Below are 24,405 nucleotides of genomic sequence, written 5' to 3'. Positions count from 1 at the left end.
CATTCCCTAGAGTTCCCCAAGCACTTACATCCTAGGAAATGGAAATGTGACTTTGGAAAGAGGCTGGGTGGTCTGGCTCTCCCAGTGCATCAGGAAGAAACCAGTGCTTTCTCATCCTTTCTGTATCATGAGGATTGCATAATTGGATATTGCTAGAAAAATAAATAATCTTTAATGCTGTTTTTCTGTGCTACTTTCATTCTGTTGTAGCTCATATTTCTGAGCACCCAAACCAACAGCCCAGTCATAAAATTCAGATTACCATGGGTTCTACCGAAGCACGTGTTGACTATATGGGATCCAGTATCCTTATGGGAATCTTCAGTAATGCAGACCTTAAACTACAGGATGAATGGAAAATTAACTTGTATAATGCTTTGGACTCAAGCATCTCTGATAAAAGGTAATACTGCTTGCTGTTTTTCAAGTTTCTAATATTTGGTAATGTCATATTCTGCCTGTATGGATTCTGTCCACTATCTATAATAAAAATCATAAGTTTACCAGAAATCAAAGGGTCCTTTGGTTTTTGGTGTTTTTTTTTCTTTTGTTAATAGGGAATTGGTTAACTGGATGTGCTTTTTTTTTTTTTTTTTTTTTTTTTTTAAACCTAGTGAGATATTTGTCCATGGGGACTTGAAATGGGATATATTCCAAGTGATGATTTCAAGGTCGACTACACCAGATCTAATAAAAATTGGAATGAAACTCCAGGAGTTCTTTACTCAACAGTTTGACACAAGCAAACGCGCTTTGTCTACCTGGGGACCTGTTCCTTATCTGCCTCCCAAGACAATGGCCAACAGCTTGGAGAGAAGCTCACATGAACAATGTAAGTAGTACAAAAAAAATAAATAGTATACTTTCTAATTTGGATGTTTTAATTGTGAAAATCAATCTGAGAAACTTCCTGCATGCAAGTAAATTGACATAAAATAGTATCTTCAGTATGTTTGCCCTATAAATAGGGGCTTGTAGTAACCTTTCAATGAAGAGCATAAATATCTCAAGTATCCTGATATACGTGGAGTACAAGAATGAACTAAACCATGTTATTTTCAGGTTTTTCTTAAAAATGTGTATTTTAATTAAAATATTTTTACAGTTTGAAAACTGCAAACTTATGAAGGCTATTTCATAAAAAAATATTTATTCTTTGAGTAGCTGTGAAAGCGTGGTGCTATTCTTTTCTATTAATCATTTATCTGAACACAAGCATGTTTGGGTGCTCATAAGCTACAACCATCTTAGATGGCAAAGGTGAAACAATGTCAGTGAAATCATCCTAGTTTTTCTGTTTGTTTCTATTTTTAATAAAATATGTAATTACAGCAGCAAACTTACCTGTATCTCTCTCTTTACTGAAGTTTATTTTTGCTATTGCATTTTTCATTTCTAGTGTTGGATGCGGCCCATCATCGTCATTGGCCAGGAGTTCTGAAGGTGGTGTCTGGATGCCATATATCCTTATTTCAAATGCCATTGCCAGAAGATGGAATGCAATTTGGAGGATCCATGAGCTTGCACGGAAACCATATGACACTGGCTTGTTTCCATGGGCCTAATTTCCGTTCAAAATCTTGGGCCTTATTTCACCTTGAAGAACCCAATATTGCATTTTGGACAGAAGCACAGAAGGTTTGGGAAGATGGTAATTTAAACTATTTCTTAAAATCTTTTAAATGAACTTCTGAAAAATATATTGATATGTCAGAATAAATCCCAAAAAGCATATTTAGAAAAAAAAAGCCAAGTATATTATTATATAATTGAAGTGTATTAGATATGTCCCTGATAGTGTGAAGGGCACTGTTTACCTTGTTAATTGTATGCCTATATTGATATAGTCTTTCATTTCTATGTAATTTTGAAGATCTTACTGTTTGTCTTCACATTGGGATGTTTTTACTTAATGTAGATACTGAGGATTTCAATTTTTCTGTGTAGCATAAATTTTTGATGCTGCTGGCTTAGTAATTATTCCTGTTAGATACCTTTACAAGGGAGAGGAGAAATCCTACTACCATTACTAAGTTGTTTTTTTTCCATTTCTCTTTTCTCTTCCATTCCATATCCCTCACACCTTCGATGCAGGCACTAGTGAACATTCTACGTACATTGTGCAAACCCTGGACTTTCATTTAGGCCATAACACTATGGTCACCAAACCATGTGGAGCACTCGAAAGCCCCATGGCAACAATCACAAAGATAACAAGGCGTCGCCATGAAAACCCCCCACATGGAGTTGCCAGTGTGAAAGAGTGGTTCAATTATGTTACAGCCACAAGGAATGAAGGTTAGATTCATATTCATTATGTTTTGGGATTGGTCTGCTTTCAGTCAATGCAGATTGTGATAAACTTCTAGCGAGCCAAGGGGAAGAGAACTTGCAGTAATGGAAGCTGTTCCTTCTAGACAATGTTACAGCAAAGTGTGGAACAGTAGGTTACGGTGTATAGTTAGAAATGAGCAGTTTATAGTTTCTTAAAAAATATTTGAATTTATTGATATGCAATACTATTGATGCTTTTTGAAAGGCACAAGAAGCTAATGGCTGAGGCTCACATGTAGAGGCATAATGTTTTACCTAGCCCTGTTTTGCTACATCCAGAGTATTTAAGTATATCAACAGCAACTTTTGATTGTTTGCTTTTTGGGGGACATAGTGTTGGGGGCTGGTTAAAGAAAATGAACAGCAGTTTTACAGTGAAGTAGTAACCTTTCTTAACTTTTTGTCTTGTCACAAATTTTATTAACCGGAAAAATAACAGCTAATGTTGCGTGTATGCTACAGTGACAAAGTTAGTTCCTGGTCAGCAGTGATTTTTATATCAATATCTGTGATTTTTTTTTGTCACTTGCATCCATCAGAAACATTTATTTCAGTGTAAGTCCTGTCTCATTTTCTGACACAGATGGAATGCTTTGAACCCATTGTCTGTATTTCACTTTACTGAAAGTTCATTGTTAGAACAAAGTTGTGATAGGTTGGTCAGATGAATAAGACTTGGACCTTGACCATCCCCAGAAAATTTACAGAGATTCTCAGAAATGCTTATATGTTACATACTGACATCTGTTTCCTCCCTTCTTCTTTATTAGAAGTTTTTTTTTCAGTGTATGAAATTGCCAGTATTAAATTTCATCAAATGTTGTCATTCTTTGTGCTGACAGAAGTAGCTTTTTTTTTTTAATTTTTAAATAAAGATTACTGAATTAAGGTATTTCCCATTGTCCTTGTAGAGTTAAACCTGCTTCGAAATGTTGATGCTAATAACCCAGAGAGTAGCACAACTGTGAAAAGCTCAAGCTTGCTAAGTGGTTTCAGAGGTGGTTCTAGTTACAATCATGAAACTGAAACCATCTTCGCACTGCCAAGGATGCAGTTGGATTTTAAATCTATTCATGTCCAAGAGCCCCAAGAGCCTTCATTACAAGGTATAGTAAAAACCATTTGCTTTTCTTGATCTAAAGCTGTCGCTCAGAAATGAGGGGTTAAATACAAGGATACTGTGCTGATAAGAGGACTTTTTTCTAGAAATTACAGCAGACGTTTGCAATAAAGGGCACATTTTTGTAATGAAATGCGGAGGAAATTCTGATGAGGAAGTGAAGGTCTAGTCCAGAGTCTGTGGTTGCTTTCAGAAAAAACTGAGCAAACAACAAAAACACTTGTTAAGAGAAATGAGTATGAACTTTACAGCTAGGGTGGATGTTCTGAGGAAGATGCTTTGTACATTAGAAAAGGCCTGTTGTGAAAAAGGAAATAGGATCCTAAATGTCATGCTCCTATTTTCAAAATATTGTCTGCAGTCTACAAATTGGAACTGGGGGAAATGCCTGCTCAGTAACAGCAATGTAATTTACAGATCATTTGTACTAAAATTCAGTATACTTTTATGCAATATGTATTTAAAATGTATTAATGCTATTTTGTTCTGACTGTAGATACAAGTGTTAAACCAAAGGTGGAATGCAGTGTGGTAACTGAATTTACAGACCACATCTGTGTAACTATGGATGCAGAACTGATTATGTTTCTGCATGACTTGGTGTCGGCTTATCTAAAAGAAAAAGAAAAAGGTAAGCTGTTAGTATCTGAGATAACACTCGTCAGACAATTACACACTGACAATAAATACTGTTGAAATCTGAAATCTGGATGTAGTGCTATGAAATGGTAGCTACCTCTTTCAATCGCTGACAAGTGAAATTTAACTTTACATAAACCAAATTCTTTTGTTCTGCTTTTTGGGAGGGGAGCTTAAAGCCAAGAGGAGTTTTAGCACCTAACAAAACGTGCAGTGTTGCATGGGAATCACCTCCGCTGACTTTACGTTGGGTCCTAGAGGACTGGAACAGGGCAGTTGCATACAGACGGTACAGATAGCACACTGCCATGCCTCTGCTGTTCAGGGCACTCTGCTCCTGTTACCCAAAGTAACTCTAAATTCAATCCCAATTTTAGGCTTTAAACCAAGAAAGAGCTGGGTTCAGGTTCCCCTCATGCCTTTGGGCAGAGACAGAATTCAATTACTCCCCCACCGTTCTCCTGCTCAGAATATGCTGTCAATCAAAATAAAAATTGAAAGCTAAGCATGTGCTTGCATTTTGCTTATGGAATGCAGTGTGCTTCGTTGTGTGCTATGATGGGTTTGAAAGAAAGACTCAGTAAAAGGATGGTTTGGGTGGCAGAGGGAACAATTCTGCATTCCTGTACTCACTAACATGTAACGTGTTTTTTATGATATGTTTTTATCTGCACTTTGTTGAAACCAAAGCCGTTGCTAGAAATTCAGAAACTCTTAAAAAACAAGGTGAAACACAAGCTGGTTTTCTCTTATTTGAAATGTGCCCAGGGGTTTCCTTTAAGATGTATGAAGATTCATATGAGATGTTCAAACTGATTGGTTGCTTTTTTTCTGCCCCTCTTCAATTTGTAGCTATTTTTCCTCCTCGCATTTTGGCTTCTCGTCCAGGGCAGAAGAACTCTTCTGGTGTACTTGAGGACAGCTCCACAGAGAGAGAGGCAGAGGAAAGCATTACTTACACTACAGTTGACTGGAGAGAATTTATCTGCAATACTTGGCATTTGGAGCCCACGCTCAGGTAACAAGCAGGCTTATCCATAATCTCTTGTCTGTGCATTTATTTATGGGTACTGTCCTTCACACTAAGCTGAGGCTGTTCATCTGATACGGATCAGTCATGTGGATGCTGTAGTAGTTTTATCTTTAGCTATTAGTGCTGGTCTGGAAGGTGATCAGGACCTGACAAAAGCTGGAGAACAGAATTATCTAACAGCTAACATCTCAATTAAACTTTTGGAAGCTAAATTGCTTAGAATAAAAGATACTGTTGGAGACTCATCTAAATGTGGTGGTGGTGGTGATGAGGCCCTGGCACAGGCTGCCTAGAGAAGCTATGGATGCCCCATCCCTGGAGATGCTCAAGGCCAGGTTAGATGGGGCCTCGGGCAGCCTGAGCTGGTGGAGGGTGACCAGCCTACGACAAGCAGCTGGAACGGAAGAGGCTTTGAGATCCTCTCCAACTTAAGTCATTGTATGATTCTAAAATTAAGCTATGGTAAAATTAAACTTATTGAAAATATGATTACTGTTTTTTACTTTGTCCTTCACCAGTTCTTTTGCTTTCTGCCCTATAAACTCTCATCATGCAGTCTTCCATTTATGTAACTGTTTTTCTTTAGAGGGGCTGTCCTGCTTCTTCATCCCACTTCTACTGCAGAAACTCCTTTATACTTCCGAATAGTGTAAAAATTGAGATGCATTATGATTAGATAAATGCAGGTAGTTCCAGACAGCTAGTTGCTATTTATACCTGAGATTGAGTCTGCCCACTATTGTTTTTGTTTGATTATTTTTTTTATTTTTATTTTATAAGATTAATATCCTGGACTGGGAGGAAAATCGACCCTGTTGGTGTTGACTACATTCTCCAGAAGCTGGGCTTCCACCATGCCAGGACCACCATCCCCAAGTGGCTGCAGCGTGGGGTGATGGATCCTTTGGACAAGGTTCTGTCTGTTCTGATAAAGAAGCTTGGTACTGCACTACAGGACGAAAAGGAAAAGAAAGGAAAAGACAAAGAGGAGTACTGAAGCGATAATGTGACAACTACCATTCCGTTTGATTTTTATCAAAGTGTTTTACTACAAGGTTTGTATATGGTTTAAAGAGAAACCTAACAGCGTTTTGCTACTGTTTAGAACTTACATTGTGAGTAACTGTTTACTGTGGTACTTGATACCATTCTGTATTGGAAGTATTGCATGGTTACGACCAATGTACATTCTGTGAAGGAACACGCGAACACTGGCAGTCGCTTCTCGGCACCCACTGGTTTATTCTGTGCAATATGATTCCTGCATCTTCAAAACATTGCAGATTTACTGTGAATTTATTAAAACTTCATTTGCCATAACACAGCCCCTTTGTTGATGTGACTGGTAATTGAGTTGTCAATGTAGACTTGTGTAAATTTATATATATACATAACTTATGAAACTGTGATTGCCTTAGTGCTAAAAATCTTTACGTTTATTACACTTGTAATAAAATTTAACTACTGTACAGGGTTGGGGTTTTTTTGTTTGTTTGTTTTCTTTTTGGTCCAACTTCTTTGATTAAAAAAGTGTTTTAAGTGTAACTTCGCATCCAGTCTCCTTTGAGGCGGTCACGCGGGGGCAGCGCTCTGGAACAGCCGCCTCCCGCTCTCTGGCGCCGCGGGGCGGGGCTCTCCTCCCGCCGCAGCCGTTGAGCGCCAGAACGAGGCCCGGCGCTTCTTCACGCGCCTCAGCACGTGGCGGGCGGCGCCCAGCTGGGCTCCGGCTTCAGAGGCGGCGGCGTGGTGTGATGGCCGTGCCCAGGTGCTGTCCGGGGGGGCGATTCAGCCGAAGAAAGGGGAGCGTGCCGAAGGGCTTCAGCATCGTCGCATCGAGCAGGGATGGCCGGCAGCAGCGGCAGCGTGCGGAGCGCTGGCATGCCCGCCTGTGAGCCCGCGGAGAAGGCTGCGCTGGATCCGGATCCCACCCAGCTGCTGAGCCCCGCGGCTCTAAGGCCCGGGCTCTCGCCTTTCCGGGGCCACGGAGCACCTGGCGTGCTGAAGATGAGAGAAAATTCGGGTACAGCTTTCAGTTTGTCCTTTGGGGACTGTCTGCTGAAACGTGCTACTAACTTGTTAGATTGGGACTGTCCTGATTTGCCTTCTCGTTGCCTTATCTCCAGCACCGAGAGCTGCCTACGAGGCATTTCTTTTAAACAAGCGCAAACCGTGGAAGAGAGAATTGTTGTTTTTCCTTTAATTTACTTCTTGGTCTCCTTGCAGCGCTGCTCCGCCCGCGCGCAGCCCCGGGGCCGGCAGGCGGGCAGGACGCGTGGCTGGCGGAGCTCATCGCGGGGTACCGGAGCGGCACGGTGAACCCAGTGTCAGCCCTGCACTGCTTTGCGCAGAGGTGCAGCAGGCAGCTTGACTTTAAAGAAACTGGTGTGGCAGGTAAACGCTTCTTTCTCTACGTACAGTTGTGTTGTTCTTTCAGGTGGCTTTGATTTCTTGGGCTGGTACGCCACTAACGCAAGTTGTTGTTGTTGTTTTTTTAACGTTGTTTGCACTCCGCTCGCGTGAGCGTTTTTAATCTGGGAAGTGCCTCGTTCTCGTGGCTGCTCCTTTTCATATCTGTTCTGCTTTGATTAGAACCTGCTTCTAGCTTGCTGACTGAGCTTCCTTATGACTGCTGTATTCCTAGTTTTGCATGTTGTTTTCTTCTTATGGAAACAGTTGTATTCCTCCTTTGGGGGTGCAGTAGTTGTATGCTGCCCTGGAACTTTTTTACTTCTTATTTTGAGGGGGCAGAGTCAGCAAAGCTGTGAATTCCTGCACTCACTGTAAGAGAAGTCATCATTTCCCCTGTTCTTCTTTTCTCTTCATTACATACATTCCCCTGTTCTTCTTTTGTCTTTATTACATACATAAATTATACTGTTTGGGCTGCGTATAACATTCTGAGCAAGATTTCTGTGCAGTAGTGGCCTGAATGCCTGCTCACCGCAGTGATCTTGCACGGTGTGGGCAAAATTTTGTTCATTCATCTTGGAATTCATCAGCTGATGATTTGAAATAGGCCAGCCCTATTTTTCACAAGGAATTTCATCGTAATGCTGAAGATCTATAAGTTGAATCAGTTGCAGTATGCCGTTGTATTTCAGTTTCTATCTGTCTGTGAGTCTTAATTTTTTTCTCCAGAATTTACTACAAATAATTGTGTGTTGTGGCTAAATAGCAATCTTTCTCCTTATTTCAGGTGCTTTGATATATTTTCTGTTAAAATAGAAGTTCTTTTTATCAAGTTATCTGATAGTTTTCCTGAGCTGAAATGATATTTTTTTCTGCTGCTTCCCCCCCCCCTTTTAATATTTATCCCTTCCATACCATGTGAGGTGCCTTTTGTTATGTACTATAGTGCTTTTTTCTTGTTATTTCAATATTGCTTCAGATGAAACTTTATTTGCATCTGTTTCTGGGATTTTTGTCCCATCTGTTTTTCACTTTTCTTGTTCTTGACTCTTCAGAAAGGTGATAGAAAAGATCTGGATAGGGGTAAGCTCTTTTCTCCCAGTCTCTACGACTGTCACAAAAGTTTCTCACAGTTCCAGTAGTCAAAATCTTATGTGCATGCAGGCTGGCTGGCTTAACAAGCTACCTCATCAATATGGGGAAGTTAAATCATTTGAGAGATCGAAGGCTGTACTCTGTAAATTTATTATGACCTGCTCTTTTTATTATTATTATTATTATTAAACTTTTCATCTTGTTCTCAGTAGGCATGACTACTTTTTTAAGTAAATGTCTTCAACAAAATGCAGATAATGAATAAACTTACTGAATAAATAAACTGATAGCATCCAGTTCCTTCCCTTGCTGGGTGTAGTTCTGTCACAAGCTGCTTTGCTTTAAGAGGGCTTTTTGTTCCCCTGTCAGTCATTGTTTCTCTGATGAACTGTCTGCTGACACTTGGAACTAGAGTGGTGGTTTTGCTAAGCACTTTAGAAAATGTGCTGTTTTGTTAGTACTTGCAGCTGAAAGAGAACTTTGTGAGAAGTACAGCAAATAAATACGGTCAGAACACTAGTGGAGGTGGAAGGCATTTTGTTAATCATCTTTTCCTCTTGCACCGATCCTTGAGATGAATGTAAGAGCTTGAAGGTATGGAAAAGAGTATGTTATTTAGTATTACTTATCATGATTCTGTTTTTCTCCTTAAAAGGACATGCCATAAGTTCTTATTTTGGCACTAGTGCTGTATTGGATGGTGTTTGCTACAAGACTGGAGTGGGAAGGACCAAGAAGGAGTCTAAACAGAGTGCAGCTAGACTGGCTCTTGATGAGATACTCGAGTTGGAGTACTTGGTGGCGTCAGCTTCTGCAAAGTCAAGTAAATATTGAAGTGGTACCTGAACAGAACTTGAAACTACTTGCTTAGAGGTTTTCTATCTAAAATCTGTGTAACTTTGTGGAATGCTTTGGTGTCACAACCTTTGTCAGTTTTCTTGAGTCCTTTTGGCAGTAATTTGTTCTTTAGTTCTGAAACAGTTTTTGTCTTCTCTGTACTATGAGTTGTGTCAGAGTTGTTGGCACAGAAAGGAGAATTACAGAAGAAATTATCTGTTGCTGTTGCACTTCATTTGCTGATTGCTAGATTACAGCAGTATCAAGTTGTTCCACAGTATGTTTGACTTCTTATAATTATGTCCTTGGCTTTGTGTTACTATTTCCACAAGAATGAAGTTACCATTGTGTTTACCTTTATTTAAGGATTGCTGCCTATGTAGTTCTATGCTTATAAGGACTCCAGAAAAAAAAATCTTGAGTTCTTAGAGAATTAGAAGGTTAAATGTGCTGGAAATAGCCTTTGCTCCATGTTTTGAAATTTGTATTGTTGATGCCTGTTAGAAGTTGTCTTAAATTCTCAGGTCCTCCCCGTGTTCTGGTTGAGCCTGAAACTCCAGCAAGCTCTGCTGATATTTCAGGGATCTGTTTTGGTAAGGAGTAGTCTTGTTTCACTTTATAATCTGAATCTATAAAGAAAATAATCTATTTTTGTTGAATGCTTCTTTTAAAACGTTTTATGATCTCTATGAAGGTACTGTTATTTTATACATGTTGTCTTCGAACAGTGCTGGAAGGATTGGTCACTTAAGTAGCACAAGGGCAAATGCTGACAGATGCAACTCAAGTTGAGTTTAAACCTTGAATCAGGGATAGGAATAGGTAAAGTGTTGCTGTTCTTTAAAGTACCATGTCTGGTAGATGATCTTTATAGATGACTTTATCTGTGTTCCTAGTTGAATAGTGAAACAATGAAGTGTTAGCAGCATTCTCGTCTTTGATTTATACACGTCCATCTTTGTAGTTGTCAGCAGCACAAGTATATGCTGATTGTAGTGCTTTTACTATGTCTGTAGATTTATAATCTGCTTGGTGCTTGATGCTGCCTGTTTTTCCCCCTGCAAATTTGTGTCTTGCTGGCTTTTGTTGTTCTGTTTAGAAGGACGACACCATCTATATCAGAAACTTTTGCAAACAGTTGAAGGAGTATTTAACAGCCTGACTGCTGAAAATCCTGAGTACCAAAGCTGTGGCAGTTCATTGGCTGCCTTCATCATTGAGAAAGGCAAGTCCATTTTGATGTGGAATACTGGGTCTTGAGCAGTGTAGTCAGTGTTCCCCAGGAGCCTTGATTCAGTGTGTTTCTGACTTTGCAAATAAACAGTAGCTATTATTCTTTGACATACTCTTTGCTGATAGCTCTGTTATAAATGTTTGATGTGTTTCAGTATGGAGGAATCATAGAATAGAATCACCAAGGTCGGAAAAGGCTTCTAAGATCATCTAGTACCAACTGGTCCACCTGTCCACAGTATTTCCCACTAAAGCATGTCCCTTGGTACAATGGAGCATTTCTTGAACGCCTCCAGGGCTGGTGACTCCACCACCTCCCTGGGCAGAGCCCATTCCAGAGTTGACCACTCTCCAAGAAGAAGTATTTCCTGACATCAAACCTCAGTCTCCCCTGGTGCAGCTTGAGGCTGTTCCCTCCAGTCCTGTCGCTAGTTACACGGGAGAAGAGGCTGACCCCTATCTTGTCACAGCCTCTCTTCAGGCAGTTTTAGAGAGTGATGAGGTTGCCCCTGAGCCTCCTCCAGACTAAGCAATCCCAGCTCCACCATCTGCTCCTTGTAAGAGTGGTGCTCCAGCCCTCTAACCAGCTTCGTTCACCTTCTCTGAACATACGTTCACATTCTCTGAACATCTCTGGAGCGTGTTCAGAGAAGGGCAACAAAACTGGTGAGGGGCCTGGAGCACAAGTCTTATGAGGAGCGGCTGAGGGAGCTGGGATTGTTCAGTCTGGAGAAGAGGAGGCTCAGAGGAGACCTTATTGCACTCTACCACTTCCTGAAGGGGGGTTGTGGTGAGGAGGGGGTAGGTCTCTTCTCCCTGATAAGTAATGACAAGACGAGAGGGAATGGCCACAAGTTGCGCCGGGGAAGATTTAGATTAGACCTGAGGAAGCATTTCTTTTCTGAAAGAGTGGTCAGGCACTGGAATGGCCTGCCTAGAGAGGTGGTTGAGGCACCATCCCTAGCGCTGTTCAAGAAGCGTTTAGATGAGGTGCTAAAGGACTTAATTTAGTAGTTGGGTAGAGATAGTGATAGGAGGATGGTTGGACTAGATGATCTTATAGGTCCTTTCCAACCTTATGAACTTATGAACTTATACTTCAGAGTCTCAGTGACTTTCTTGTAAGGGACCCAAAACTGAACACAGTACTCGAGGTGTGGCCTCACCAGAGCCGAGTACAGGGGGTTGGTCACTTCCCTGCTCCTGCTGGCTACACTATTTCTAATGCAAGCCAGGATGCCATTGGCCCTCTTGGCCACCTGGGCACACTGCTGGCTCATGCTCAGCTCATCATTGACCAACACCCCCAGGTCTGTTTTCTCTACACAGTCTTCCAACCACTCTGCCTAGAGTTGTTGTGGTCAAAGTGCAGGTCCTGGTACTTGGTCACATTAAACTTCATCACGTTGGCCTCAGCCCAGTGGTCCAGTCTGTCCAGATTGCTCTGTAGGGTCTTCCTATCCTCAGGCAGACCAGCATTTCCTGCCAGCTTGGTGTCATCTGCAGACTTAACTGATGGTGCACCCAATGCCCTCATCCAGGTCATCAGTAAGGATATTGAACAGGACAAGTCCCAGTGCTGACTCCTGGAGAGCACCACTTGTGACTGGTTGCCAGCTAGGTTGGTCCACTGATGTAGATGCATTCAGCTGAACCCCTTGCCCCCCCTCTTCCCAAGTCCCAGCATTGTTCCTCTAGGCTCATCTCTAGCAAGCCTGGTTTTATCCCCTTCCCATCTCCTTTAAAGCCTTCTCAGCAAGCCATGCCAGCTCCTGGGCTAGGATCTGTTTTTACTTTTGAGACAGATAAGGCCCATCTGCAGGCATCAGGGCAGGTGCAGAGTAATTTGCCCCGTGGTCCAAGAAAACCAAGTCTTTGCGATTGCACCAGTTAGGCTGTAGGACCAGTAATTCCTACTCTGTCTCTGTTGTTGAGTCTTCATTTCTTTTTAATTATTATTTTTAAATTGAAATTTGTGTTTTGATTAACTGACTGTTGTGTTTTATTGCATCTATGTTTTCATTTTAGGTGGAGAGCATAAAGTTGTAGCTCTAGGAACGGGAGACTGTAATTACAGCAGTGATTATTCACCTGGGGGAAGAGTGGTGCATGACAGCCATGCTGTTGTTACTGCACGACGTTCTCTTCTCCGGTGAGATTGTGTGGACAAGTTGTTACTGCTACGTTTGCAGGTCTTAGTTCTACTTTTCTGAGAGAGTAAATGCAAGTACATTTGCGTTTCTTTAGCGTGTCCCTTTGAGATTATTTTTGAATCAAACAGAACGACGTAAATGAAATGTGAATGTTTGTGTATTTTGATTTAGTATCTCTTACATCTGTTGTTTCGGCTTTCTTTTAGATATTTTTATCAACAACTTCTGCTGTTCTGTAGTGAAAATCCAGCACGCAGAGCAAAATCCCTGTTTTGCACTGCACCTGACTCGAAGCTGCTTACTCTAAAGCAGAATATAAATATCTATCTGTATATGAATCAGCTGCCAAAAGGATCTGCTCAGATAAAAACAGAGTTGTAAGTACCCAGGTATTCTCAGAGGTATTGTAATGGAAAACTAATTTGTTTCAGTGACCAACGAGCATGAAAAATATGCACTGTTACATGTTTATAAAAAGTGGGGAAGCCTCAGGATATTTTTTTTTAGTAGTTTTGAGATTTAACTGTTGCAGTGAATGACTTAACCAGGTTGTTACGAGCAAAATTATTTTGTTCTCTCTAATAGTGTTATGGTGGTTAACCTCCTTCGAACTTTTACGTTCAGAGTTTCTATGTGCAAGACAGCTCACTGCTTTCATACTGTGTTTCAGTGTTCAGAAAGCAGAGTTTGCAGGCTGGAAGTCACAGCCAGTTCTAGACTGCGCTACTCTGTTATCATAATCTTCTTGAGTACTTCCTTGCTGAAATTTTTTTTTGTCTTAATTTAGCTGTCTTAATCCACTTTCTCTAACTGGTTGCCAAGCTGCTGAAGAACTGTGTCTCCACGTTGCTATAGAAGGCAGGATTTATCTTTCTCTTTCTTGTCCTTCTAACACTGTGAGAGTAATCAGCATGTCAGCTAGTGACAAGTTAACAAAATGGGAAGTGGTTGGCGTTCAGGGAGCACTGCTGAGTTACTTCATTGAACCAGTTTATATCAACACTATTCTTGTAGGTAAGCATAAACTTCAGTCTTTTTTCCATGTTTTCATCTTCAAGTTTGATTATATTTTATAAAAAACAAACAAAAAAAGAACTGAGTGAAAAACCACAATTGTTTTTTTGTTTGCTTTTGTTTTCCCATAGAGCTATGGAATGTTTTGTTTCTTACTTTGAAATTGCCCTAACAACTCATTTAGGCTCATTCTTTTGTCATTGTGTTTTTAGTTTTTGTTTTTTAACAAATGAAATGTAAAATACTGAGAAAATACCAAATGACTGCGATGAATACTGTGTGAGATACAGTGACTTCAGGGTCGCAGTGTAGTCAGCTAAAGGTAGAAATGAGCAGTGGTAGAGGAGCTTTTCCAGTACAACTGAAAACATCAAAATGCTCAGTTTAGCCCCAGGGGAGCTTAACAGCTCTGTGAGAGTCTTGTTTGTTTGTTTTTAAACATTCTAAACATTTGTTTTTTCACCAGATTGTATTAGTCATTGCAAATAGGTGTCTTGTGGATCAGAGATTATCAAGGTGATAATAGTTTCTCAGGGTTTTGTAGCATTCAAGAGGACAATGCTACTGTTAGGAGTAGGCATTTCTTTGTGTGATGGAATTAATGAGTATTATCCTCAAGATTTTAATCTCTGAGCACTTGTGTTATGAGGCTTAGTTCACAAGTCTGAGTTCCTCAGACAAGGGAGCTGTAGCATAGAGCAACTGTCTGATGGTGGTAAGTAAGTTTGGGCACTCTTAAAAGAAGTGATACAAAAGCTTCTCAAGCTCACTTAATTGTTATACCTTTATTATTATTTACTTTGAACAACGTGTTAAATTAGAAGAGTAATGTATTTTATGAACATTTCTCTAAGGTGCTAAGGGGACCCATGTGTATTTGTTTGATAGATGTTTTATGACCATTCCTTGAGAAACTGGACCAAAATTAAGTTTATTTAGTAGTCAGTGAAAGTGTGTAATGAAAATCTGCAGTTTACTAGTTTCTGGTCTAAAAGCTTGAGAACTTTCCTTGATTAAGGTACGTTTTAGTGTGGACAAAGGTTGAGTAAATTCAGTAGAGTGTTTTCTGATCTAGAACATCAAAGTTTTGTTTAATGGTGTCTTGGTGAAAAGTTAGAGAATAGTAATTACTGCGTTATTTATTTTGGTTTGTTGATGTAATTACGTATGACTGGCTTTGTTTTTTGCTAGGAAATGGAAATTGCAGGAGTTTGAAAGGGTTAGAACTAACTATAAGACAACGTATTGACGATGTGCTCACATCAGAACTTCCAGTGCTTTTTGTGGTCAACAGATCTTTTACTTACTTGGTGAATGCTGCACAAACAGTTCAAGGGAATGTGAAACAGCGCTCTCTCAGTTTGAATTGGATGTTGTCAGATGTAGAGCTGGAGGCTGTGGATGGGCTAAATGGAAAAGTCACTGAAAGGTCAGATTTTTTTTCCTTTATTCCTTACATTGTAAATGGTTGGCCTTGTACAGTGTGGTGAATGTTCAGTTTTCAAACTATACATAGAGGCTGCGGTATAATCCAAACAGGAGGGATTTTTTCTTGTGAGACGTACCAAAATAAGAATTAGTATGTCTCATATTTTCTAGTAAATGCTTTCCTTTTCAAAATACGTGCTACCAAGTAGGACCAAAGTTCAGATGAATTCCAGTTTGAAAACTGTTCTTGGTTTTCTTATAACTCTTTCAGCTTCTGACTTGTATCAGCTTTGCTTGTTCAGAGCAGAAGCAGCATCATGTGATTGAATTCACAAAGCAATGGGAAAAAAAAAAAAAGGCCATCCTATAATGATTAAAGCAGTATAACTGCAACGTATCTCTGAGTTTTACTGTACTTCTTGTTGTTTTACCTACAGTTCGCCGTTCAAAAGTGGCTCTTCCATGGCAAGCCGCCTTTGTAAGGCAGCAATGCTTAGTCGTTTCAAATGCCTTGCTGCACGAGCAAAAAGAAATGATTTGCTTCAAGTTGCTACGTACCATGAAGCTAAGGTAAGCTAGAAAGGGAGAAAAAATAAGGGCGGCCTCTTATGATATACTTTATATACTTTACCTTATAATGACTGCCCTCAGAACTGTTTCAATTGGCTGGGGTGACTTTCTAGATTCATGTGAACAGGTGGATTCCTTTATTGCCTGTAATTTTTACTGGGAACCTCTGAAATGGCTTTTTTCAAGTATAATTAATCCACAAAATCAATCTTGATGTACTTCTTATGAAAACCTTCCATACTTTCTCATTCTTTATGGGTTTTTTTTTTTAAATCACAGTTTTATATTCAATTCATACATAGGTGGTAATTTTTTTACCATGAAGTTTTTTCATGGGAGAATTGTTAATTTCACAGTAAATTTTTTGAAGGCATTTTTTTCCTTTCAGAATACTCTGCAGGTGGGTTTTTTACATGTGAGCTGGTTTCGTTTTTTTAATAATTTTTTTGAACTACTTTGAAGCAGAATGGCTTGTTAATTGACTGCATGTTCACCGTATACTTAGATTTGCATTGAACTAGGTTGCCTGTAAATTTGCTTTTAGTGTTAAAAGGTATTGGATCTGAAGAAATGGCACAAAACATACACGTGATATTTAACAAGAGAGTTCTCCCATTCCAATAAACGATTGAATGTACACAAAAATAGTATGTTTTTAGATTCTAGAACATTTTCCATCCTGTCAGCAATGAATGGAACTGTAGTTTGTAGGCTTTGCTTTCAACAAAGCTTGTTCTTATGCATATTATATGCTAGCGTTAAAGAATGCAGATCACTGTAACCATTATACTTGAGATCTTTCAAGATTCAACTTTTTCAGCTCAAGTCGAATTTGTATCAAGAAGCTAAAAAATTGCTGCGCAGCTACTTAGAGAAGCATGGTTATGGATCCTGGATTGTGAAGTCTCCGCATATTGAACAGTTCACTGAATAACTGCAAGATGGATTGTATGCAGAGTCCATTTTCTTTTGGTAAAATGTGATACTAATTAGTAGAAAGTTTAGCTGTTAGTAAAATGTTTAAATGTTAGGTTCATGTTTGCAGTGAGAAAATGATTGTTGAGTGTGCGAGTCCAACCTGCTAGCTTTATAGTTTTGTTGCCCTCTTTTTTTTGTTTGTTTAATATAGAATGAAGTTTAGTTCCTTACATTGACTATGTTACATAGCTTACGTGCAACGAAAGAGAGTTCAGTCTGTGACCCAGGCAAGGTTGGACAATCTCTGCTTGTTGTTGAGCTTCTTACTGTCAGCTTAAAAGTAATTATTAAACTGACTGTAACACTGAAGTATTTTCACAGGTAGGAGTGTGTAACAGCACTGCATGTCTATTTTGTTTCACCTCCCAACATCACCTCATTCCCTCCCCACTCCACGGAGTCATGCTAGTGTCATATGCCTTTTTTTTTTTCCTCATATGCCTTTTTCATAACTATTTTTCCTGGGGGGGAAATCAGTAAAAGTAGGACTTCTTTAATTAATAGATCATTAGACCTGTGTACTACTTTCAGAAAGGAATATTGACAGTCTGTGCTTTACCTGTAGGTGCTCACTGTTGGGCATGTTTTCGTTTAGCATGGATTCATCACATGGCTTATAATTCACTACATGTTGTTTGTGTCCGAGTGGTTAAAAAGTGGTCTCTGTACTTCAAAACGTGAGCCTGAATTATCAAGCTGTTACTCAGCTCTTTTGTTATGAGCACTCTCTTCACTAGTGAGTTTGGAGCATTATAGAGATTTTGAAGTTGTAAATAAGAATAGTATGATGTAGCACAGAAGTCACTAGTAACAAGGTTCCTTCAATTATGGGGGCTTCCTTAACAGCTGTCATGTGCGACTGTAGACTAGTTGAATGACTTCTCCCACAGACTACTTAGTTGCTGTACTTGTTTGTCCTTGCAAAATTGTATTTTTGGAATAATGTGAAAAATCTTGCTTATTGACAGGGAAATTGCTTCCTTGTAAATTATCCTAATGTTACAGTGACAGTTTGGTAATGTTTGGGTGTTAACCATCATCATTTTTCTCAGACTGTTTCTTGTGCATTGTGAAATACTCATGGACTGTTGATACGTTCTGTCTGTTTCTTGATTTTTGTATATCATACAAGTTTGGGAAGCTGTTATGTCAAGTTTTTGTATATAAGTAATAGTTGCATTTTGGCTTCTTATTGTAAGATAATTATAAAACAAGACTTGACAGTGTTTCTTCCTTAAACAGCTTTCTTAACTAACAAGTCCATTCTTCACTGAAGACAACCTTACAGCAGAGTTGTTGTGTTTTTCATGATACTAAAAGTTTATTACGTGTTCTTGACAGTTTATTAGTGTTTTATGTTCTTCTGGACAGTTTCTCTATATGGATTTAGACCTCTGGGACATGACCACGGTGTTTTGTTGTTAAGCTAAAGCCTTAAATGTGTACAAATATCTGTTTTCTTTGTGTACTTGAGACATCTTATTAATTGAACAGCAAACTAAAACTTCTGTGAAACTTGAAGTGTTTTTTACAAAGAGATTTTTCTATGAATGAGATCTGTTAAGGTGTATATGATACCTGAATCCTTGAGACATCGCTTGATAACAGCAGCTGGACTCAGTTTTTCATATTTAGACTGTTAATGAATTAGGAGCAAATGAATAATACATTCAGCTAGTAAATTCATTCATGCTATATCAGCTTTTCTCACCTACTTAGGAAATACGTGATTCTACACTTCTCTGAGTGCTTACAATACTATTTGTGTAAGAAAAACAGGTTATAATATATACAAGCATATATCCAAACTCCTGAGAGGCAAAGTTGCTGTTGCTCCTCTTGGCATGAGGCTGAATGTGCATTCTTGTCAGGCACATGCATGCAGAGTATGTGTATATATACTACTATAGCCAGATCCAGGGCTCAAAGGCAAGCAGGTGAGGGCCCTCTTATGAAGGCAACACCACTGGCCTGTAGTTAAGAGCTCAGTTGCTGCTCTGTCTGGCTGAGTAGAATGTAGATCTTCTCATTTGTCTGTGTACAGGGTGGATTCCTCCAGCAACTAGGCTCAGATTGTGTTTGCTGAGTAGCTGCTTCTGGTTTTGCACCTGGATGTAAAAGCCTCTGAGGCTAGAGCCCAGGGCCAGTTGCTGGTGCAGTGCAGTCAGAGGTCAGGCCTGTACTTCCTGGCCCCATGTGTCCTCACCTGCAGAGATACACAATCATACAGCTGACCAGGACTTTCCTGGTCCCATAGCTCTTGACCCTAGAACTTCAGTGATGTTCTCATACCCAGAATTGCCCCTTAGAGCCCCCATTGAGGACCCTCTTGGTCCCAGGCCTCTGCCTACTCATCAGCTCGTCCTGCTTGTTTATTGCTGGTGATGTGGTTAGTTGCTCTATGTACGTGGTGGCACTCTGATTACTCTAGCACTCAAGAGGTCTGTACATGAACATACTGGTGGAATGGAGAGCCTCTCCCGGGAAGGTGTTAGCAAGGCATTTTATGGCATAGGACAACACCAAACCAGACAAGTGTGCAGACTAACATACTATTTACGTGACGGGCACTTTGTATCTCCTTATCCCTCAGTTTTGCACACTCATCTTCCCTGGATCAGCTAAACACCACTGTGTCCTCCCCCTGAACATCTCATTATTAAGTCCTGTGCAATCCTTGAATGCTCATGCCCTTCATGCTAATAATGGGTCCCACCCCTTAGACCAGGCATGTCCAACCTGCAGTCCACCATCTGCCCTGTGCCATCATTGCAATGGCTCTTCTCTCTGAGGCTTAGCATTGCTTTTTGGCAGTACATGTGTTTGTGAGCAAATATTTTCAAGGATAAAGTACTGGAAGAGTAAAATTTCATTTAAAATTCTCTAATGATCACTTTAGTAGCTTACTAAGAATTGCAGCCACTTCTATTAAATTAGGCACTGATGCAGCAGTTTCACAAAAACAAGGACAAATATCCCACTAGTTTTATGGTTTTGTTTCAATAAAATTATTAAAAAGTAAGTTTAGTTCATAGGTTCATAAGGTTGGAAAGGACCTACCAGATCATCTAGTCCAACCATCCTCCTATCACTAAGATAGTGATACCCAACTACTAAATCAAATCCCTTAGCACCTCATCTAAACGCGTCTTGAACAGCGCTAGGGACGGTGCCTCAACCACCTCCCTAGGCAGGCCATTCCAGTGCCTGACCACTCTTTCAGAAAAGAAATGCTTCCTCAGGTCTAATCTAAATCTTCCCCGGCGCAACTTGTGGCCATTCCCTCTTGTCCTGTCATTACTTATCAGGGAGAAGAGGCCCAGCCCCTCCTCACCACAGCCTCCCTTCAGGAAGTGGTAGAGTGCAATAAGGTCTCCTCTGAGCCTCCTCCAGACTAAACAATCCCAGCTCCCTCAGCCGCTCCTCATAAGACTTGTGCTCCAGACCCCTCCCCAGTTTTGTGGCCCTTCTCTGAACACGCTCCAGGGCCTCAATGTCTTTCTTGTAGTGAGGGGCCCAAAACTGAACACAGTACTCGAGGTGCGGCCGTACCAGAGCTGAGTACAGGGAGATGATCACCTCCCTGCTCCTGCTGGCTACGCTATTTCTAATACAGGCCAGGATGCTGTTGGCATTCTTGGCCACCTGGGCACACTGCCAGCTCATGTTGAGCCGAGCATCAACCAACACCCCCAGGTCCTTTTCCTCTCTACATTCTTCAAGCCGTTCTGCCCCAAGCCTATAGCATTGCATGGGGTTATTGTGGCCAAAGTGCAGGACCCGGCACTTGGTCTTATTGAACCTCATCCCATTGAGCTCAGCCCAGCTGTTCAGCCTATCCAAATCCCTCTGAAGGGCCTCCCTACCCTCAGGCAGTTTGACACATCCTCCCAACTTGGTGTCATCTGCAAACTTACTGAGGGTACACTCAATTCCCTCGTCTAGGTCATCAATAAAGATATTAAACAAGATGGGCCCCAAAACTGACCCTTGGGGAACACCACTCATAACAGGACGCCAGCTGGACTTAACTCCATTAACTACTACCCTCTGGGCACGGCCCTCCAGCCAGTTCTCCATCCAGAGAAGAGTGAACCTGTCCACACCACGGGCTGCCAGTTTCCTCAGGAGAATACTGTGGGAGACCGTGTCGAAGGCCTTGCTGAAGTCCAGGTAGACTACATCAACAGCCTTTCCCTCATCCACCTGACTGGTCACCCAGTCATAGGCGGAGATGAGGTTGGACAAGCACGACCTGCCCTTGGTGAACCCGTGCTGGCTGGGTCTGATCCCTTTATTGCCATGCACGTGTCGTGTGATTTCCCTCAAGGTCATCTGCTCCATAACTTTCCCTGATACCGAGGTCAGGCTGACAGGCCTGTAGTTCCCCGGGTCTTCCTTACGGCCTTTCTTGTAGATGTGAGTCACATCGGCAAGCCTCCAATCTTGTGGGACCTCTCCAGATAACCAGGAATGCTGATAGATGGCAGAAAGTGGCTCGGCAATCGCCTCTGCCAGCTCCCTCAGCACCCTTGGGTGGATCCCATCTGGCCCCATGGACTTGTGGCAGTTCAGATGGAGGAGATGATCTCTGACCGTCTCTGCTTGGATCACAGGGGGTGCATTATGTGCCCCGTCCCGGACTTCCAGGTCAGGGCAAGTACCGTGTGGACAACTGTTCTGTCTATTAAAGACAGATGTGAAGAAGGCATTGAGAACCTCAGCCTTTTCCTTATCATCTGTGGTTACATTCCCTGCCTCGTTGAGTAAAGGAGAGAAATTTTCCTTAGTTTTTCTCCTGCTGTTAATATATTTGTAAAAGGGTTTCCTGTTCTCCTTTACATCAGTAGCCAGTCTAAGTTCAAGCTGGGCTTTAGCATTTCTAATTTTCTGCCTGCAGATCTTGGCCAGTTCTCTGTAGTCACCCCAAGTAGCCTGTCCCATCTTCCAGAGGACATAGACTCTCTTTTTCTCTCGGAGTCTCAACAGAAGTTCCCGGTTCATCCACACTGGTCTTTTTCTCCTCCGGCTCGAATGTCCATGAACTAGTTATGTCCATGAACTGCATTACATGTTTTATACAAGGCTCAAGACAATTCCTCTTCATTCAGTGCAGCCCAGGCAAGCCAAAATGTTGGACACCCACAGGTTGGAGTATGGATGGATGAGCGTGGATGTTGCACCTGCGATAGAATAATGCCAGACAGAGGCTCACATGGGAGACAGCTCAGCAGAGAGGGACCTGGGGATGCTGGTGCCACCGTGAGCCAGCAGTGTGTCCTGGCAGCCAAGGGGACAAACAGCATTGTGTGCATTAAGCACAGTGTAGCCAGTTAGTCAAAATAGGTGATTCTCTCACAGTATTTAATATTGATGTGGCCTCACCTTGAATAACATGGAGTTCTAGGTTCTGCAGTATGGATGTTAAGGACCTTGAAAGCATCTAGTGGAGGGCAACAAAGCTGAAGGCACGTCCTACGAGGAGAGGCTGAGGATACTGTCAGCTCTGGAGGAGGCTGTGAGGCAACCTCACTGCTCTCTGCAGCTCCCTGAGGAGGGAAAGCAGAGGGACGTGCTGGGCTTTGCTCCTGCGTACCAATGGCAGGAACAAAGATGTAGAAGGGAGGTTCAGACTGAACATTAGGAAATGTTTATTTACTCTGAGGGTCATCAAACTCAGGAACAGACTTCCTAGAGAGGTGTTTGGGGCCCTATACTTGTCAGTGTTTCAATGTTTGGACAGTGCCTTCGATGATAGGCTTTAGCTTCTGTTTTCATCCAGAAGAGGTCAGGCAGTTGAACTAGGTTATCTTTGCAAGTCTTTTTCAAATGATCTAAACCATTGTGTTGTATATACTTTTTAGGAAATGTGCGGTCCTGAAATATAAGAGTCTAGAAGGCCTCATGAGTACAAGCATCTGCAACACAAACAGCTTTTCTCCTTTGGCTACCTTAAACAGTTATATGTTTCAGTAGTCTTTGTAGTCTAGCAGATACTTCTCTGAAAACCTTAACTTGCAGATGCTAGACAGAGTTCAGGCCAGTCAGAAACTCATTTTGAAAATCCCCAGCAGTGCATGGATACTGTATAAAAGCGATGTTGCAGCCCCCAGAACTAACTCCAGAATTACCAAAACTGCCAATTTTCCAGGGCTGTAAGTGACTTGCAACTCTCTCAATTTCAGCCTGACTTCAGAGCAGTTTCTCCAGACAAAAACAAACAAACAAACAAAAAAAAAACGGAAACTCGTTTATAGTTTCATATAGTATGTGTTTCATTCCTAAAATTGTTGGGTGATTCCACCTTCCTTGTGACTGTGGGATAAGAATCTCTTTATGATCCTTTTTTTGTTTCTGAAGTAATGGACTGTTACTACCTCACACTTACTGTTTAACATTTCTGTTTAGGGACCTAGGAAAGGTGTTGGTTATTCCGTTTCTGGTGTCTGACTGCATGGATTGATCCCAAGGTAGGTTCTACCAATTTTTTGGAGTTGGAATTTCTCATGCTTAAGAAAGCAATAAAGGAAACCCTATTTAGTAACACACCTGTGCTCAGTAAAAACTGTTCCTGTACCTTCTTTGTGATCTCTGGAGGCTAGGCACCTGCACAGGTAAAGTTCATAGCATTGTACTGGAACGTGTTTGCAATGCCACATGTTATGTGTGAAGCTGTTAGTTCAGGGAGCTGCTATCTGCTGTAGATTAGAGGTTTTAGATACCACAGATTTAAGAGGTTTAGAAGTTTATAAAGTAACCCCATGAAAAATAATCAAATTAGAGATAATCTACAAACATACCACCATCAGTGAGTTACAGTTATATCGTAGTATGTTCTTACAACTGTAAAATAATTTGTTTTAAATTATGTAAACTTATATATTTGCCACTGAGCTGTAACATCTGTTCTTTTCCTAATACTCAGGTTGCAGGTAGCTCCTCCCCCCCCCCCCCAACTTCCCACACTAAGATTTTTGGACACAGACCTGATGGAAAGTCCATCAGATGTTCAGGGTGTTCTCTGGATTTGGCTCTTCTGGTTAATGTCACTGCTAGCTGATATTCAGCTTTATTTGGTTTAATTGCTGTGGTCACTTAGACATAGGTGGTCTAGCAAGATTCTGCACACTGAAGTTTCTCTACAACTGGTAGTACTCAGTAATTGGTTAGTACTGTTAGATCACTCACTCCCACACTCCCAGATGCTTTTAAGACTAGCCTCTCTTTGATGCTGTCTTATAGGTTTAGTGCTTATTGTTTGACCTTGTTTTAAAGGAGATTATTTTTCCTTTTTTTTTTCTTGCTGCTTTTAAGTTTATCATGTAAAAAGGAGAGTGTGTACAAAAATGTAGCATTCTGTAAATACTGACAAAGGAGAAGGAAATTTGTAACAATATTTTCTGGCTTCTAATCTCACTGTATTTAGGTCTTAGTACATACTGTCACTTGGAAAGCATCTGATTGAGAAGAGGGAGGGGCTGATCTCTTTGTGGCTAACATGATTGACAGTATTTTACTTTTCAGAGTCATTGTGGGTGGGGGCAAGGCACTTTGCTGCGGGA

General features: G+C 41.0%; 2 protein-coding genes across 11 annotated transcripts in view; both read left to right on the top strand.

Annotated features, from left to right (window-relative positions):
* The window catches only part of BLTP1 (bridge-like lipid transfer protein family member 1), a 106,249-nt gene extending 99,654 nt beyond the window's left edge, over positions 1 to 6,595 (top strand). For all 10 annotated transcript variants that reach the window (XM_065736816.1, XM_065736813.1, XM_065736814.1 and 7 more), the window contains 8 exons: positions 211 to 403; positions 615 to 832; positions 1,400 to 1,651; positions 2,095 to 2,298; positions 3,246 to 3,440; positions 3,951 to 4,085; positions 4,946 to 5,111; positions 5,907 to 6,595. In XM_065736816.1, the coding sequence (XP_065592888.1) occupies positions 211 to 403; positions 615 to 832; positions 1,400 to 1,651; positions 2,095 to 2,298; positions 3,246 to 3,440; positions 3,951 to 4,085; positions 4,946 to 5,111; positions 5,907 to 6,123 (1,580 nt within the window). In that variant the 3' untranslated portion in view covers positions 6,124 to 6,595. The remainder of the gene's footprint in view (positions 1 to 210; positions 404 to 614; positions 833 to 1,399; positions 1,652 to 2,094; positions 2,299 to 3,245; positions 3,441 to 3,950; positions 4,086 to 4,945; positions 5,112 to 5,906) is intronic.
* Positions 6,596 to 6,968: 373 nt separating this feature from the next.
* Positions 6,969 to 17,049, top strand: ADAD1 (adenosine deaminase domain containing 1). The gene is made up of 11 exons (XM_065736105.1): positions 6,969 to 7,146; positions 7,350 to 7,517; positions 9,286 to 9,453; positions 9,992 to 10,060; positions 10,567 to 10,692; positions 12,729 to 12,852; positions 13,060 to 13,230; positions 13,641 to 13,867; positions 15,059 to 15,296; positions 15,733 to 15,865; positions 16,686 to 17,049. Exons 1-11 carry the CDS (start codon positions 6,969 to 6,971, stop codon positions 16,797 to 16,799), a joined length of 1,716 nt encoding a protein of 571 aa, XP_065592177.1. The 3' UTR covers positions 16,800 to 17,049.
* Positions 17,050 to 24,405: the final 7,356 nt, after the last annotated feature.

This window comes from Cyrtonyx montezumae, unplaced genomic scaffold (assembly GCF_038088225.1).
Source record: "Cyrtonyx montezumae isolate F1298 unplaced genomic scaffold, pur_monq_1.0 scaffold_2, whole genome shotgun sequence".
NCBI classification, from domain to species: domain Eukaryota; kingdom Metazoa; phylum Chordata; class Aves; order Galliformes; family Odontophoridae; genus Cyrtonyx; species Cyrtonyx montezumae.
Note: the sequence above shows the minus strand (reverse complement) of the source record. Positions and strands in the feature narration are given on the sequence as shown.